The sequence below is a fragment of the Xyrauchen texanus genome, chromosome 22 (assembly GCF_025860055.1).
Source record: "Xyrauchen texanus isolate HMW12.3.18 chromosome 22, RBS_HiC_50CHRs, whole genome shotgun sequence".
NCBI lineage: Eukaryota > Metazoa > Chordata > Actinopteri > Cypriniformes > Catostomidae > Xyrauchen > Xyrauchen texanus.
Window position 1 is genome coordinate 16,677,522 of NC_068297.1, and position 17,438 is coordinate 16,694,959.

The 17,438-nt window shown below is 38.1% G+C and overlaps 1 protein-coding gene and 1 long non-coding RNA gene across 3 annotated transcripts; one reads left to right on the forward strand and one right to left on the reverse strand.

Moving 5' to 3' along the window:
• Positions 1-2,786: 2,786 nt before the first annotated feature.
• Positions 2,787-4,389, reverse strand: LOC127662812 (uncharacterized). The gene is made up of 2 exons (XR_007972922.1): positions 4,252-4,389; positions 2,787-3,474 (listed from the first exon to the last, which is right to left on the reverse strand). It is a non-coding gene; the product is annotated as an uncharacterized LOC127662812 (long non-coding RNA).
• Positions 4,390-7,670: 3,281 nt separating this feature from the next.
• Positions 7,671-17,220, forward strand: iars2 (isoleucyl-tRNA synthetase 2, mitochondrial). 2 transcript variants are annotated; one of them, XM_052153691.1, is made up of 23 exons: positions 7,671-7,936; positions 8,232-8,354; positions 8,589-8,742; positions 8,915-9,063; positions 10,764-10,813; positions 10,949-11,058; positions 11,188-11,278; positions 11,381-11,496; positions 11,612-11,781; positions 11,886-11,976; positions 12,146-12,297; positions 12,468-12,628; positions 12,727-12,829; positions 13,359-13,452; positions 13,562-13,670; positions 13,756-13,858; positions 13,941-14,066; positions 14,413-14,544; positions 14,669-14,775; positions 14,935-15,080; positions 15,228-15,418; positions 15,729-15,873; positions 16,435-17,220. In XM_052153691.1, the coding sequence occupies exons 1-23, from the start codon at positions 7,757-7,759 to the stop codon at positions 16,587-16,589; spliced, it is 2,958 nt and encodes a 985-aa protein (XP_052009651.1). In that variant the 5' UTR covers positions 7,671-7,756; the 3' UTR covers positions 16,590-17,220. The 2 variants fall into 2 exon arrangements, with proteins under 2 accessions (XP_052009651.1, XP_052009652.1); XM_052153692.1 differs by having other exon boundaries at positions 11,191-11,278.
• The last annotated feature ends 218 nt before the right edge of the window (positions 17,221-17,438 follow it).

Below are 17,438 nucleotides of genomic sequence, written 5' to 3' on the forward strand. Positions count from 1 at the left end.
TCAAGATCGTAGTCCATAAATAGACTGAGGTGATGCAGGTTGGAGTTGGCATCATTTCATCCTCTGAAGTCCGTCATAATAGATTGAAGTGATGTTTGGCTGGCACCGGCTGCATTTAGTCATCATCATTCTGCGACATGTAGCAGTGGAGTTCAACATGAAGCAGGAATGGTGCTGGATCCAGCCAGTTCTGGTGAACTCAGGATAGGAGTCCCGAGGTTGAGACAGGGAAACAAATAAAAAGATGTAAGCGTAGATGCCATTTAATTTATTGCAGAGTTAGAGATCATGCTCAATGTTTCTGGTTTCTGGTTCCGGCAGACCCAACTAAAGCAGCCTAATTGTGGGTTGGAGGATAAATTAGGTGTATGCCTGGCTAAATAGATGAGTCTTTAGTCTAGACTTAAACTGAGAGAGTGTGTCTGCATCTCGAACAGTGTTTGGGAGACTATTCCATAGTTTAGGAGCCAAATATGAAAAGGATCTTCCTCCTTTAGTGGATTTTGATATTCTAGGAACTATTAATAGGCCAGAATTTTGCGATCTTAATTAACGTGTTGGAATATAGCGTGTTTGAAGATCACTTAAGTACTGCGGAGCTAGACCATTCAAAGCTTTGTACGTAGTTAACAGAATTTTAAAATCAATACGGAATTTAACAGGTACCCAATGTAACGATGATAAAATGGGGCTAATATGATCATATTTCTTGGTTCTCGTCAGCACTCTGGCTGCTGCATTTTGAACCAACTGAAGTTTATTTATTGATCTTGCTTGACATCCTCCCAGTAATGCATTACAATAATCTAGTCTTGAGGTCACGAACGCATGAATTAGTTTTTCGGCATCAGCAACAGAGAGCATGTGCCTTAATTTATCAATATTTCTTAGGTGGAAGAATGCTGTTCTACAAACATTTGTAATTTGATTTTCAAAGGACAGCTTGGTATCAAATATAACACCTAAGTTCTTCGCTGTTGAAGATGATGTAACAGTACATCCATCTAGAGTCAAATTATATTTTAGTGGCTTATTTTTAGAGTTTTTTGGTCCAATAATTAGAACCTCTGTTTTGTCAGAATTGAGTAGAAGGAAATTTCTGGCCATCCAATCTTTTATTTCATTAATACACTCTGCTAATTTTGAGAATTGTGAAATCTCATCAGGTTTTGAAGAAATATAAAGTTGTGTATCGTCAGCATAGCAGTGGAAACTTATTCCACAATTCCTGATAATATCTCCCAGGGGAAGCATATACATGGAGAAAAGCAGAGGCCCTAAAATTGATCCCTGTGGCACTCCATATTTTACTTTTGTTTGGTTTGACAATTCCTCATTTACATAGACAAAGTGGTAGCGGTCTGCTAAATATGACCTAAACCATGCTAATGCCACTCCACAAATTCCAACATAATTTTCTAGCCTATTCAAGAGAATGTCGTGATCTATCGTGTCGAATGCAGCACTAAGATCTAAAAGCACTAGAAGAGAAATGCAGCCGCGATCAGATGATAAGAGCAAGTCATTTGTAACTCTGATAAGTGCAGTCTCTGTACTGTGATGAGGCCTAAATCCTGATTGAAATTCTTCATATATACTATTTCTCTGTAGAAATGAACATATTTGGGAGGATACTACCTTTTCTAGTATTTTTGACATAAACGGGAGATTTGAAATCGGTCTATAATTAGCAAGTTCTCCAGGATTAAGTTGTGGCTTCTTAATTAGCGGTTTGATAATTGCCATTTTAAAGTTTCTTGGGACATGTCCTAAGCATAGCGAGGAGTTAATGATATTAAGAAGAGGTTCTGATATTACAGGAGATACCTCTTTTAAGAGCTTAGTTGGTATAGGATCTAACAAACAAGTTGTGGCTTTTGATGTTTCGATAAGTTTTGTTAGCTCTTCATGACCTATGATAGCGAAGGATTGAAGTTGCACATGAGGGAAATTATTCGACACTGTTTTCTGAGGTGCTATGACAGATGATTGCATAATTCCAATTTTATTTCTGATTATTTCAATTTTATCTGTAAAGAAATTCATGAAGTCTTTACTCTTGAGCTGTGATGTAATATCTGGTTCGGTTGAGGCTTTATTCCTAACCAATTTAGCCACAGTACTGAATAAACATCTAGGATTGTTGTGGTTATTTTCTATGAGTTTACTAAAATATGCTGACCTGGCAGCTTTGAGTGCGTGTTTGTAGCTACAGACACTATCCTTCCATGCACCCTGAAATACTTCTAATTTTGTATTTTTCCACATGCGCTCCATTTTCCGAGCTGCTCTCTTGAGAGCATGAGTGTGATCATTGTACCATGGTGCAGGGCTTATTTCTTTAATTTTCTTTAATCGAAGTGGGGCGACAACATCAAGGGTGCTAGAGAAGACTGCATTTACATTTTTTGTTATTTCATCAAGTTCTTCTGGGCTTTGGGGTTTATTGAGTATATGAGATAGATCTGGAAGAGTATTAGTGAAGCTATCTTTAGTGGTCGAAAGAATAGTTCTACCTGAACGATAGCGTGGTGTAGCTTGAGTAACATTAGCTGATTGCAGCATGCAAGAGACGAGGTAATGATCCGAGAGGTCATCGCTCTGCTGCAGAATTTCTATATTATCAACATCAACTCCATATGAAAGAATTTAAGTTACACCCCATTATTTCACATTTGCACACCAAAATAGTGTTGACATGAGATTGTCCAATTAAAAAAGGGCTCATAGCTTGTTAAAAGATACACATGAATATGGAGTTGGATAAAATACAACATACAAACATATGCAAACATTCTCTTTAATTTGTATTGCCACTTTCATAAACAGTGCAATTAACAGGTCATTGCGATCAATACAAAAATACTGAAAAATTACATGGATTACATTGATACGGTACATTTTGTAAAACAGGCTGTACAAATCATGCCATTGCAGAGACTAATATCATATACTTTGAGAAACACAATTGATACTTATATAAGTTTGAGCTGGTACAGAAAATCAGCATGAGGTGAATTTGCTTAAACTTTCCCTTAATATAACATCATTGGTAGCCTGTGCATCTGAGAAACAGACTTCTGATAGAAGGACCAATGGTCTAAACACTCTAAAATATGTGTACAAAAAACAAATATGTATTAATTATTATTAATTTAAATAGGCCTATTTAAAAATAAAATCCATTACAAAGAGGGGTGGTGGTGTCTTCCTGTCTGTGTCTTCTAACCTCAAGAGTTTGCATACATTTTCTCTGTGGGTGGCTGGTTGTTCATCTTTGCCACTGTCTCAGTTTTGGTCATCTATGGTTAATATTCTCCATCCTGTTTAAGATCTAGTGTGGAGAAAAGCCAGGGTGGCTGCTGGGATCAGCAGGCACAGTGCAGTGGGTACAAGACCCAATCCCGCAGCACTGGAATGAGGACCAGTGGTATGTGAAATGGGATTGCTTGTGGTGCTGTTTCCTGTTGTGGACTTAGAAGCGAAGGAAAAAGTCAGAATTAACCCTTTTTGTGTTTAATGCGAGAAATAAAGTCATACAGGTTTGGAACAACATGGGTTCAATAAAACCAGTTAATTTCGATTTTACAGGGTATGCCTATTTAATATGTTCATTTTAAAGAACCGCTTGTAAATGCAATTTGTTAGTAATCTTACTATTCTGATTAATGTACACGTATTATACACTGTAAAAAGTAAAGCATGTGATCGTTCTCTTTTGATGATTTTCAACCCTTACAATTTACTTTTGTTGGTGTAACACAATGTAGTCCGGTTTATTCAGTCATGTTAAACAATATTTTCCATAATTTAAATGTTACTACTGTACACATATCAAATATTTTGGTTACTTTAAACAAAAAAATACAAAACTGTACACTGTTGTTTGTAAATCTTGGACAGTATAAACTGTCTTAACTTAAACAATAAAAGTGTTAATTAAAAAATAATATGAATTAAAGAGAGGAATACGATTCTTTATTTGTGAAGCTTCTGCATCCACACAGGATAAGAGAACTGGTGACATGCCATTCTTGCATCATCTACATTTTTTGCATGTACATGTAACTTGTAATTAATGTTTTTTATTTATTTATTTATTCATCTTTACAGGGAGTCTTTAAAAGAACCGTATACAATATCCTAACATAATACGAAGTTATTGTATCTTTTTGTCATTTCACCAGCTGAAATGCACATTTAAAAAAATACAAAATTTCCTCCAAAAGAAATCCATAGATGAAAACCTACCTGAGTTGAAAGCTGTACGGTTATGAGCAGCACCCCAAGGCACAATTTCAATATTTGATTCATTTTTTTGTTATGGTTGCCTTATCTTCTTCCAGTGAAGTTTCCTGCTGAACCGAGAGTCTGAGCTCAATGATGGGGGAAGATGGGGGGGGGGGGGGTTTATTTTCAAAGTGATTTATGTGTGACGTGTTTCTAAAAAAAAAAACATCCACCAATGAGGAGGCTGATAGTTGCTACTAAAAAAGGGATCTCCTTTTTTAAAAGCTGCTTTTGTCAAAACTTCTATCAATGCTACAATATGTAAAAACAGGACACCTCTCTCATCTACTCCAGATCTACCAGATATGACCTACAACATTAATAAAACTATGACAATGTCATGTTAAGAGAGCACCCATTAATACCAAGTTGGATAACAAATGACATACACACATATATGATCATCCCCTTTAATTGTGCATATTGAAACATCATTAATCATTACAATTAATGGTTCTTTACATTAAATACAAAAATGCTGTAATAGAAGATGGATTATGTAGATCAGGTTCATATGGTGTAGTAAAATTTGGTGTAGCCTACACATAATGGCATTAAAGAAACTGACATTATATAATCTATAATGATAACATGATGTCATTATATGTCAACATAAGGTGAATGTGCTTAAACTTTGCCTCAACCAAATATCATTGATATCCTGGGCACAGGTGTAACCAAAAACATTTATTTTTTCTTGAGAAATTCAATGCAAACTTTTATTACTTAAAACTTCCACTACAAAATGTGAAATGTAGGGGTGTCTTCCCCTCCCTTTTGTGTCTTCAATAGTCAAGAATTTTGCAAAAGTATGCTCATTGAGTGACAGGCTGTCCATTTTTGCCACTGTCACAGTTTTGGTCATCTATGGTTAATATTCTCCATCCAGTTTAAAATCTAGTGTGGAGGAAGCTTAGGGTAGCTGCTGGAATCAGCAGGAACATTGCAGTGGGCACAAGACTCAATCCTGCAGCACTGGAATGATTACCATTTGTGGGAGCAGTTGTAGCTGATGAATATAATCTATGGCTGTCATCTGTGGACCCCTACACCAAACATTAAGGCAAATACAGTGTATTTAGATTGCATAATACTAATAATATAATGAAAACTGCTTGTAAATGCACTTTATTAGTAGCAAAACAAGTTTCTCTTCTTTTGGAAATCTAAGGCAATAAATAAACAAATTCACAGTACCTACCTGAGTTGAAAGTAGTAAGGCTATGAGTAGAACCCCAAAGCACAATTTCCAAAGTGTATTCATTTTTATGGTTGCCTTTTATTCCTCCTGAGAAGATTTCTGCTGGACAGATGGTCTATGATCAGTGATGGGGACTGACTGGGCGATATCCTCTCACAATGACTGATGTGTGACGTATCTCAAAAGACCCGCCCACCAGGAAGAGAAGGAGGATCCTGAGGGAATCTCCTGGAATCGCCAAATAAACTCGCTGTTCAGATATTTCTCTTTTCACATGTTTGTGATAAGGCAATAAATTATGCTCTAAGGCCAAATGAACATTAAAAAACCTAATTGAATACTTATTGTTAAATAGCCTATTGTTAAAAGTAGCTAAAGATAAAGAGATAGCTAAAAGCTAAACGAAACTCAGTTTTGTTTTCTAGTATTTTTAGTAGCCTATACATGATTGAAAAAATATTCAATAAAATTAGAATATGAGATTTATTTATTTTTTTATTTTTCCAAAACGTTTGTCGTGTGGCCTACTTGTTTGTGGGAAAATTAGCATTTTTATTGTAAAATCAATTATTACGATATAAGTGTTCAATTCAATAAAACAAACAAACACATTCACTTAGATATATAAGTCACATAGATAAGAAGTTAAGGTGAAGGAAAAAAATAAATAAACATTTTAAATAAATAAACAAATAATAGGATTAATAACATATAAAAATATCAAATAAATAAAAAATAAAATAAATATAATTCTTTTATAAGTCATAGGTCAGGAAATTTCTTATTAGCATATAAGAAAGGATATATATATATATATATATATATATATATATATATATATATATATATATATATATATATATATATATATATATATTATCATTAATAGCCCACCTCTCATAATATTTATTAAGGAGTTGAATTCTATCAAGTATTCTGCATATCAAGGCAGTTTTTAAGGAATTTCTGTTTAAGAAATGTTCTGTAACATTTGCTGCAAGAATATTATGGGATAATTAGTGGTAAAATAAAATAAAAAAACAGATGCTCTGTTCCTCGAAACAATTATTTCTGTTCATTTTATTATAGCCTATTGAAATAGGCTCGGATGTGGCTATGAAAATCGCCAAAATGAAGATTAGGGTACAACCGGGCTAAAGGCCCACCTTAAGGAAAATTTACTTTTATTCTGGTCACAAAGTGACTCAAGAAATAAATGTATGTTTATTGAATATTGATGGAGCAACATAATTTGCGTGAAAAGAAATAAGAACAGAAGTTGGTGGTATTATTCAATTCAAACTTTTTATTTAATTGGACTGAATTTACATGACAAACTAGGTTACTCAAACGAAATTTAGTTTTATGAGTTGGATCAAATATAAATAGATATCTGAGGTAACAATAGCAGGAACTTTTAACTTTAAATGGCCAGAACTTTGAAAATCAAAAAATGACATAAAGTCAGCATAAAAGTAATCCATAAGACTCCAGTGGTTAAATCTATATCCTGAAGGGAAATAACAGGTGTGGGTGATAAACAGATCAATATTTAAGTCCCTTTTTAGTGTAAATCTCCACTTACAATTCCACATTCTTCATTTTTTTATTTTTTGGCGATTCTCATTCTTCGTGCATATTGCCACTTACTGGTCGGGGGTGGTCAAAGGGGGATATTTATAGTTCAACAGGACTTACATTGATCTGTTTCTCACCTACACCTATCATATAACTTCTGAAGACATGGATTTAACCACTGGAGTCATATAGATTACTTTTATGCTGACATTATGTGATTTTTAGAGATTCAAAGTTCTGGTCACCATTCGCTTGCATTGTATGGACCTACAGAGCATCAGAAAGTCATACACATTCTGGATGGCGTGAGGGTGAGTAAATGATGAGATAATTTTTATTTTTGTGTGAACTATCCCTTTAATAACAGGAAGATATAGCAGATGCTCATGGGGTGAAATTGGCATTTAAAACTCATTTGTTAAGGTTATCGTACAATACTAATACAAACGATGGCGTCTTCAGCTCTTCATTCGTGATAATCTACCACCCTCTTGCGTTTCAAATCTGCAGTTAAATCATGAAAAAAGCGTTTCCGTTTATCTGTTGGTTTGTCTCGACACAGCTTCCGTAGATGTTCGTCGTCTTCCTCGTTCCGGTAGAAATAGAGTGCCGCCCATGTGGAGGAGGTCAGACTCATATCCCAGACAAACTCTCACCCTGGTATAAACTCACCTGTCAGAGACCCACATGCTGCTGCTTCGGCGTTCGGTTGTAGGTTTCGGTGGTGTGGCTCGATGGGGAGTGCGCTGTCTGTGCTCCGGAGACGCAACGGGCCGGTACCGGGATACTGTGCTGCTGCCCCGCACTGACTTCCCTATGAGAGTGAGCGGGCCGAATCTCCTGGAGCAAGAGATCCAGATCCAGCAGGTAAGAGTGACAGGTGCAGAACCAGAGTTCTGTTACAGCCACTGCTGGTGCTGTGGATCCAGTCTGGTTGGTTTTGATCTGTTGCCTGTTTACCGTCGGAACTGCCAACTTTCCGCGCTCATATACAGTTTATGGCTGTCTCTATGATATTTCCTAAATCTTCCTTGGCAAAAATTGTTAACAGCAGTTGTTAGGGCTGATTTAAACTGATACAGAACTTCTAACTGAGTAAAATGCTTGTGTTATCTTCTGTTGTAACGATGGTTGTGAAGTTGAACTGTTGTTTGTTTTATAGAAATGTGGTTTTGACCAGCTGTACACATGGCAGAGAGGGAGAAAGGCAAAGAAGGAGTACTGCCTTCATGATGGACCACCATATGCCAACGGTGACCCTCATGTGGGGCATGCTCTCAATAAGGTACCTGGTCAGATTATAATCACACTCGCATCACAATGTGATTTACACTGGTGGGATGTGTTCCTGGATCAACATTCTTTGGTGTTCATGTAAAGAATCTTTTATCATTCAAAGGCCAGTGCCTGGTTGACTGAAATGTTCTTCCGTGAACATGCCTTAAATCATGTTAAGTCACAGTAGCTATATAGTTTGCCCTCAGAATCTTCTATGGACCCCTGTTGATCTCCCTTGCAGATCCTCAAAGATATCCAGAACCGTTTTGAGGTGCTGAGAGGCAGACAGGTTCATTATGTACCCGGCTGGGACTGCCATGGGCTGCCCATTGAGCTCAAAGCACTCGGAGACCTCAGAACCAGTGAGCTGACCCCTCTACAGATCAGACAGAAAGGTCAGGAGGTCACATCATGCAATGAATGTTATAGAAAATAACTAATTTGTCCAAAATCAAGCTTGCTAGTATGTTTGTCAGCATCTAATAAATATGTTATCTCTTTGAGATAGATTAATGAAAAAAAAACCCATTAATCAATAACTGTCTAACAGAATGTGTCTCTGATCAGCACGTGAGTTTGCAGAGAGGGCCATATCTCGGCAGCGTGCTGCATTCCAGCGCTGGGGCGTGATGGCTGACTGGGAGAATTGTTATTACACATTTGATGGAAAATATGAAGCAGTACAGCTGAAAGTCTTCCAGGAAATGCACAGCAAAGTATGTGAGACTCTTACTGTGAAACTTGCCATTTTTGTATTCTCTCCACTTAAAGTCCTGGTTCCACATCACAGAGCTTCATCTGAGCAATAAAATAATATTGTGGGTTCAATACAGGTTAAGGTCAATCGACAGTGTTTGTGGCATTATGTTGATAATCACAAATTATTTAGCCTTCTTTAGCAAAAATCTGGGTTACAGTGAGGAAATTACAATGGAGGTGAATTGGGCCAATTGTTGGAGTGTTTTAAGGCAAAAATGTGAAGTTTATCATTTTATAAAAGCACTTACATTAATTCTTCTGTTAATACTTGTGTAATATTTGAGCTATAAAGATGTTTAAATCAACATTTTTATGGTAGTTATGTTATTGGAAGCATTTCATTGTCATGGCAATGAAGTTTTAAAATTGGATTCAACTTTACAGAGAAAAGGTTAGGAAGTGTTTTTATTACGCTAAAATCATGTTAATACATATTATTCAAGTATTATGCCTATACTGTTGAAGTAATGAGTATTTTAACATTTATATCCCATTTATGGACTTGATGTGATTGTCCCCATTCACTTCCATCTTAAGTGTCTCACTAACCCAGATGTTTAATATTATTATATTTGTAATAATCCGTATTATGCCTTAAATGCTGTTGATTGAGATAAAAGGGATAGTTCACCCAAAAATGTAAATTCTCTCATCATTTACTCACCCTCGTGCCATCCCAGATGTGTATGACTTCCTTTCTTCTACAGAACACAAATCAAGATTTTTAGAAGAATGTCTCTGCTCTGTAGGTCCATACAATGAAAGTGAATCGGTGCCAAAGGGGTTCCAAAAAGCAGATAAAGGCAGCATTAAAGTAATCCATAGGACTCGTGTTTTAATCGATATATTCAGAAGTGAAATGATAATTGTGGGTGAGAAACAGATTAAGTCCTTTTTGAGATTAACAAATGAAACAAACATTGAATGTTACATATATATGAGTTTTTCTGACACTATACTTAAAGTGCTTTACACAGTGAACTGGGGACTCTCCTTAACCACCACCAGTGTGCAGCATCCACCTGGATGATGCTACAGCAGCCATAATGCGCCAGTACGCTCTCCACACACCAGCTATTGATTGAGAGGAGAGAGTAGAGTGATACAGCCAATTAATGGATGGGGATTATTAAGAGGCCATGATTGAAAAGGGCCAATGGGGGGATTTTTAATGACCACAGAGAGTCAGGACCTCAGTTAAACATCTCATCTGAAGGATGGTGCTTTTTTTTATAGTAAAGTATCCCCGTCACTATACTGGGGCATTAGGATCCACACAGACCGCAAGGCGAGCACCCCCTGCTGGCCTCCCCAATGCCTCTTCCAGCAGCAACCTTTGTTTTCCCTAGGAGGTCTACCATCCAGGTACTGGTCAACCCTGCTTGGCTTCAGTGGGCAACTGGTCTTGTGCTACAGGGAGAAATGGCTGCTATAAAAAAAAAAAAGACATATGTATGAAAGAAAGTCATACACATAATGGGAAAGCATAAGGGTGAGTAAATTAGATAAATTTTATTTGGTGAAATTCTTTTTTGGTGAACTTCCTTTAACTTTTATTGAACCCGGAATATTCCTTTAAGTGTTTCAGATTCACAAAATGGGTTCTTTTATTTATTTTCCATGACCCTTGTATTCTCTCTGTCTCTGGTGTGTACAGGGTTTAATTTATCAGGACTTTAAGCCTGTATTCTGGTCACCATCGTCCAGGTAGGAAAATCTTAATGTTTGTAATCAAAAAGGTGGCTCTTATTTGTAGCCTGACATAAAGACTTTGAGCTTATAAATATACAATAATGATATTTGACTCTAAATATGTTGAAATGGTATGTAATATTGGTGTAGGACAGCATTTGCAGAAGCTGAGCTGGAGTATAATCCAGAACATGTAAGCAGTGCTGTTTACGTCACCTTCCCACTTCTCACCCTGCCTGCCAAACTTGCTGCAAAAGCAGGTGCGTGTATGCCGTCTGCCCCATCACACACACTCCAAATACATACATATAATTTAAATAACCTTGTATATGTTGCCTTTGTTGTCACTTGTGTGTGTGTGTGTGTGTGTGTGTGTGTGTGTGTTTCAGAAGGTTGGGGTCATGTGTCTACTCTGATCTGGACAACTCAGCCTTGGACTATACCAGCCAATCAGGCAGTTTGTTACATGCCCAAATCACAGTAAGCTGCACATGCTCACTCACTTCTGAATCTATGTGTGAGATGCACATGATCTGATTTGACATTGAGTGATGATGCCTATGTTATTCTGTTCCTCCTCAGGTACTCTGTAGTGAAGCGAGCCGATAATGAACAGCTCCTACTAGTGGCCACAGATCGCATAAGCAGCCTCTCCTCCATACTGGGGACAAATCTAGAGAGCCTGGTCACACTCGCAGGTAGATCCTGTTATATTATTGTCTTAAACCAGTGAACATGGTGCCTTCTTAACTGACTTACAGTGTGTTATTATGGCTTTCTTTTTCTGACTATCACACTTTTTTTTTTCTCCAGGGTCAGATCTTGAAGGTGGAGTCTGCCAGCATCCCACAATTCCTGCAAAAGAAGTGCCTTTGTTGCCGGCTAATCATGTGACCATGGCCAAGGGAACAGGATTGGTCCACATAGCTCCAGCCCATGGCATGGAGGACTATAGCGTTGCCACACACTTTAATCTGCCTGTGGTATGACGCCCAAATCTGTATTGAGTTGACTAATCATGTGCCAGCTTGTGGGACAGTATCAATTTATGTTTGTTGTCATGGCTCTTAATTTGCATTCTCTCAAGGAGTGCATGGTGGATGAGGAGGGCAAGTTCACGGAACTCGCTGGCACTGACCTGCAAAATAAATTAGTGATGACTGAAGGCAATGCCACAGGTGAGAGAGAGGAAGAGGGGTAGATGCAGAAAAGAAAGCATCAGTGGGATAACCTGAAATTAATATGAACACTAGAAAAATTGTCTGAAATGTCATATGAAAAATAATATACATGATAATAAATGTAACTAATATAACTTTGGGGTGGGTGTGTGCTTGTTTGGGACAGTGATTTCTATGCTGCAGGCAGCCGGTGCAGTTGTGAAGGAGGAAGATTGTGTCCACAGTTACCCGTATGACTGGAGGACCAAACAGCCGGTTGTGATCAGAGCCAGTAAACAGTGGTTTATTAATACAGCCAGCCTCAAAGACAAAGCTAGGGTGAGCCAGCATACTTATCAACAGTTATTAAGCAAAGTTAAGTAATTACTGAAGTTAATTTTTCAGTAAACAGACCTTAAGCCAGCTGCGATTTTAAAATCCAGAATTAGAAAAATTGGAAATAATGTGCGCTTTTGTGCAGAAAATAAAAATTATGCATTTTTGTGTAGGATGCCCTGCAGAAGGTGCGTGTGATACCAGAATCGGCGAGGTCCAGTTTGTTGGCGATGTTGGACAGAAGAACTTACTGGTGTATATCTCGGCAGAGGAGCTGGGGCGTCCCCATCCCTGTGTTCTACCACAAAGAGACTGGAGAGCCACTCTTAAACAAGTATAGACTTGTACCTTGCGCATAACTGTTTCATAGACACCCACACAATCAAACACATAAATACAATGGTAAGAATTCCCTCTTCATGTTTCTCTCAGACATTCGGTGACACAAATTGCTAAAGTTTTCTCTGAGAAAGGGAGTGACAGCTGGTGGATGGAGCCAGTGGAAACATTTCTCACTCCGGAGGTTCTTCAGAAGGTACATATACATTTAAAGGAATAGTTCACACAGTAATGACAATTCATGATTTACTCACCCTCATGACTTTCTTTGTTCTGCAGAACACTAATGAAGATTTTTAGAAGAATATCTCTGCTCTGTATGTCCATACAATGCAAACACATAAAGACAGCATAAAAGTAATCCATTAGACACCAGTGGTTTAATCCATGACTTCTGAAGTGACAATCCTTTTCACTCTACATCTTCCCATTGCTGTCTCTAGGAACGATCATGATTTCAAGCTAGATTACACTTCCTAGTGCTTGACGCATGTGGAGAGTGCTAGATGGTGCTAGGAAAAATCGTAATTTGTGTTCTGCTGAAGAATGAATGTCATACGCATCTGGGATGGCTTAAGAGTGAATAAACGATGAGAGAATTTTCATTTTTGGGTGAACTATTCCATTAAGCCACAAATGTAAAGCTCTTTAAAGTGCTTAACTTATAATGGCACTTAAATGTCACATGCATTGTTATAAAGTATGTGTGTGTGTATGTTTGTTAGAGTAAAGCTGGTGCAGCATCTGATTATGTGCGTGGTGAAGATGTCCTGGACATCTGGTTTGACAGTGGAACCTCTTGGGCTGCTGTATTACAGGGTGAGTCAACAGAGTTGTGCTTAACTATACATTCATTTTGTGTTTACATGTGACTTTCTCCAGTTCCACATGTGTCTGTGTTAGCGTTTTGTCTCCGTTTTTCTCTCAGAATCAGACCCGCGTGCAGACTCGTATGTGGAGGGGAAAGATCAGATTGGCGGTTGGTTTCAGTCATCTCTCCTCACCAGTGTAGCTGTACGGAATAAAGCCCCTTACAAGTGAGTCAGTCGAGTGTATTTGTACTGCACTCACCCATACATGTACAGACAATCACTTGATTGGTCTTTGTGTTGTATGTTTTAGAGCGCTGGTGGTCCATGGTTTTGTTGTGAGTGAGAGAGGAGAAAAAATGTCCAAGTCTATAGGCAACGTGGTTGACCCAGATGACATCATTAATGGAGGGAAGGTAAGATGGCATCAAGCAGTGATGGAATAACATCCATCCATCCATCCAATTCTTTTTAAACATCTGTCTTTCTCTCTTTCAGAATTTATTGGTCTCTCCTCCCTATGGTGCAGATGTTTTGAGATGGTGGGTTGCAGAGTCGAACGTGTTCTCTGAGGTTCAGATCGGCCCAAACACACTAAACGCTGCCAAAGAGAGCATCAACAAGGTCTGTTGGAAATCAGAAGATAATAAAATCCTTAATGTCCTTCAATAATTGCTTCCAGGGATCTGAAAGAGCCTCTTCTTAGTAACAACAAGAAAAGTGAAACTGTAATGCTCTCGTTTCTGGTGTGGTCAGGAGAAAACTTTATTGGAGAATATCAGAACTTTTAAGGATTTCACATTAAGCAAAAAAGAAAGAGATAATGAAAGAGGTTTTCTAATGTTTGGAAGGAGATGCTTTCATAATACATTTCTCCTCCAGTAGATAGCATATGAACACCTTGTATATGTTTACATATTTTGTTTACAGAAGTCCTCTCAATTTTATTCCATCTCCTCTCTCTCTTTAGTTGAGGAAGACTCTGAGGTTTCTCCTGGGGAATCTCCAGGGCTTTGATCCACGTTCTCAGGCTGTGGACCCAAAACAAATGCACTACATAGATCAGTACATGCTGCACCTGCTCAGGGATTTCAGCATGAAGGTGAGTCTGTATTTGCATGTTTGTGTGATTTATAAGCCAGATCTACACAGCTGTCAGTAGAGTGAGAGGGCGTTAGAACACACAGTGTTGTTTTTTACTCTTTCACTGTGTGTGTGTATTGTAGGTAACTGATGCTTACAGTGAGTTTGACAGCGGTCGAGTCATCCGTCTGCTACAAGCCTTCATCACCAGAGAATTATCCAACTTCTATTTCAGCATCATTAAAAATCGGTAACCGTTGATACTTTAATCCATACATTTATGTAAATCTCTTTCCTTAAGTTGTATAAAAATTGTGTTTGTAAAAATTTTTGTTAATTATATAAAAAAAGGTAAACATCACTGACTTTAAAACTCTGGATGTTCACTTAATGTCACCATCTCTGTCAGGTTGTATTGTGACGCTGAGGACTCTGTTGGTCGGAGGTCATGTCAGACTGTTCTAGAAGAAATTCTGGATGGAGTGACTCGCTCTATAGCTCCTGTCCTCCCTCACCTGGCTGAGGAGGTGTACCTGCATGCACCTGGACATGATGGTACACACACACACACACACACACACACACACACACACACACACTTTGCCCTTTAGCCAACAGAAATTCCAGACACTGATAAAATGCACCGGACACAGCTGTGCATAATCTAACAGCTGTGCCTGTCTAATGTTTCTTACTCTGTAGAGGTGGAGACTTTGTTTCGTAGTGGCTGGATTAAGACCAGTTCTGTATGGCGGAGGCCGGGATTGGAGGAAGCAGTGGAGGGGGCGTGTGCTATTCGAGATTCCTTCCTGTCATCTATTCCAGGACGCAATGCTGCAGAATATGACCTCATCATTTCCATTGAGCCTGGTCTGTTCTTTGAGCTAATGGAGGTAAATCATGGATCTTCATTATGATATGTTTGATATGTTAACCTTTTGCACTTCAATGATTCACTGTAACCATCAGGCTAAATTATTTACGTTTACTTGGGATAACATAATTTTCCATGAATGATCTTTTAGAAGTTTACTTCAATATGTTCATATCCTATAACAGATTATTCTTGCAGAATTTTAGTATTCATTTCAAAGGGCATATTCAACATCAAATGTACAGTGCATAAATGATACAACTATACCGGTTCATTCCAACTGGGTAGTGCAAGACTTAGATTTGCTTTGTTTCTCTTTTACATGTCAGTCTCTTCAAGAGGAGCCCACCTCTACCTGTTCCCAACTGACTGAGCTCATGATGGCCTCACGGATCACTCTGACGAACTCTCTCCCACGGGATCTGCCATCGGATGCTGTCACCAGTTCAGGAAAATTCCTCATCAACCTGGAAGGTGAGAAACTCTTGGCTTTGAGGTTGTTTAAAAAAAATAAATAAATACTTTGATGCATTTAACTCTAGAACAAACATCCTTTTTATTCGTTTGAAAATCCAGAACTAACCTTATGTCTAAGAAAGCAGCCCTAACTACGTACTCCTAGCAGTTAGTTTAGAAAGGATTGGTAACATGCTCAGATTTGTAAGGGGATAGTTAATCTCTAAATTAAAATAGTGTAATTTACTCACCTTCATGATGTTCCAAACTCGTATGACTTTCTTCCATGGAACACAAAAGGAAATGTTAGGCAGTATGTTAGTCTCAGTCACAATTCACTTTCATTGCATCTTTTTTCCATACAATGAAAGTGAATGGTGACTGAGGATATCATTCTGCCTAACACTACTTTTTGTTTCAGAATTTTCATTTTTGTGTGAACTGTTCTTGTAACTAGCGTCATAAGCAGTTAAACTCATTTTTAAGCAGATAAACAGATTAACAGACATTAAAGGTTCTTGTTTATTTTTATCCTAATTGCTTTTAGAATTCTCATGTGCGTTTATCTGTGTCCTGTAGGGGGTGTGATTTGCGAAGAAAGTTCATATAGTATAGCCGCAACGCCCACCTCTCTCTCTCGCTGTCCGAGATGTCGGCGCTACACATCAGATGAGCCTGACTGCCTCTGCCCACGATGCCAGACCGTACTGGAAAATGCCAAGAAACTATCCTGACTGTTGTCTTGACTACTGCCCACTCACTGCCCTCCCCCACCCCTTTCTCTGTGATCCCTGTAAGGGCTGTGATGAACCAGTAGAAAGCTGCTAATGGAATTTGTGGGAGGATTGTGTTTTTCAGGGCTCAAACAGAAGATGGACTGTTAGAAATTAATAAAGCAAAAATAATTGGGAAGGAAATGACACTCGGCTGAGATAACATCCAGATACACTTGTTTCTGAGCATGTGCATGAACACGAAGAGCGCTGACCTGTGCGGGTTCACTCTGGAACCCAGGGATAGTTCACTCTGTCATCGTTTACTCACCCTCATGTTGTTCCATATATCTATTAATCAATTCAAAACAAAAACGGCCTCAGTCACCATTGTATGTTTCATTGTATGGAAAAAAGAAGCCATGAAAATTAGGCTAATATTCTGATTTTGTGTTCCACGGAAGAGAGTTATTCATGTGTTCAAAATAACATGAGGGTGATTAAATGATGACAGAATTTTCATTTTGGGTGAACTATCACTTCAACCTATTAAATACTAACAAGATGATTAAATGTATTAGGCTTATGTTCTAAGCTCAGTGCTCTGTTATAGGTTTATGAATCCAACTGATTAAAGCAAAAATATCATCAATACATTGGAGAGGATATTTGTGTGTGTGTGTGTGTGTGTATATATATATATATTACACACATCTATCTATTTGTGCAAATGTTTGCGATTGGGTGGAGGGCTCCATTTAAAACACTTGCAACTTTATGTGCAGTACGCTCACATCATGTCATGACGGGTTTTTTTTTCTTCTGTCTGCTACATATTTTATTGTGACATTTTGAGCTGAAAGTAGATAC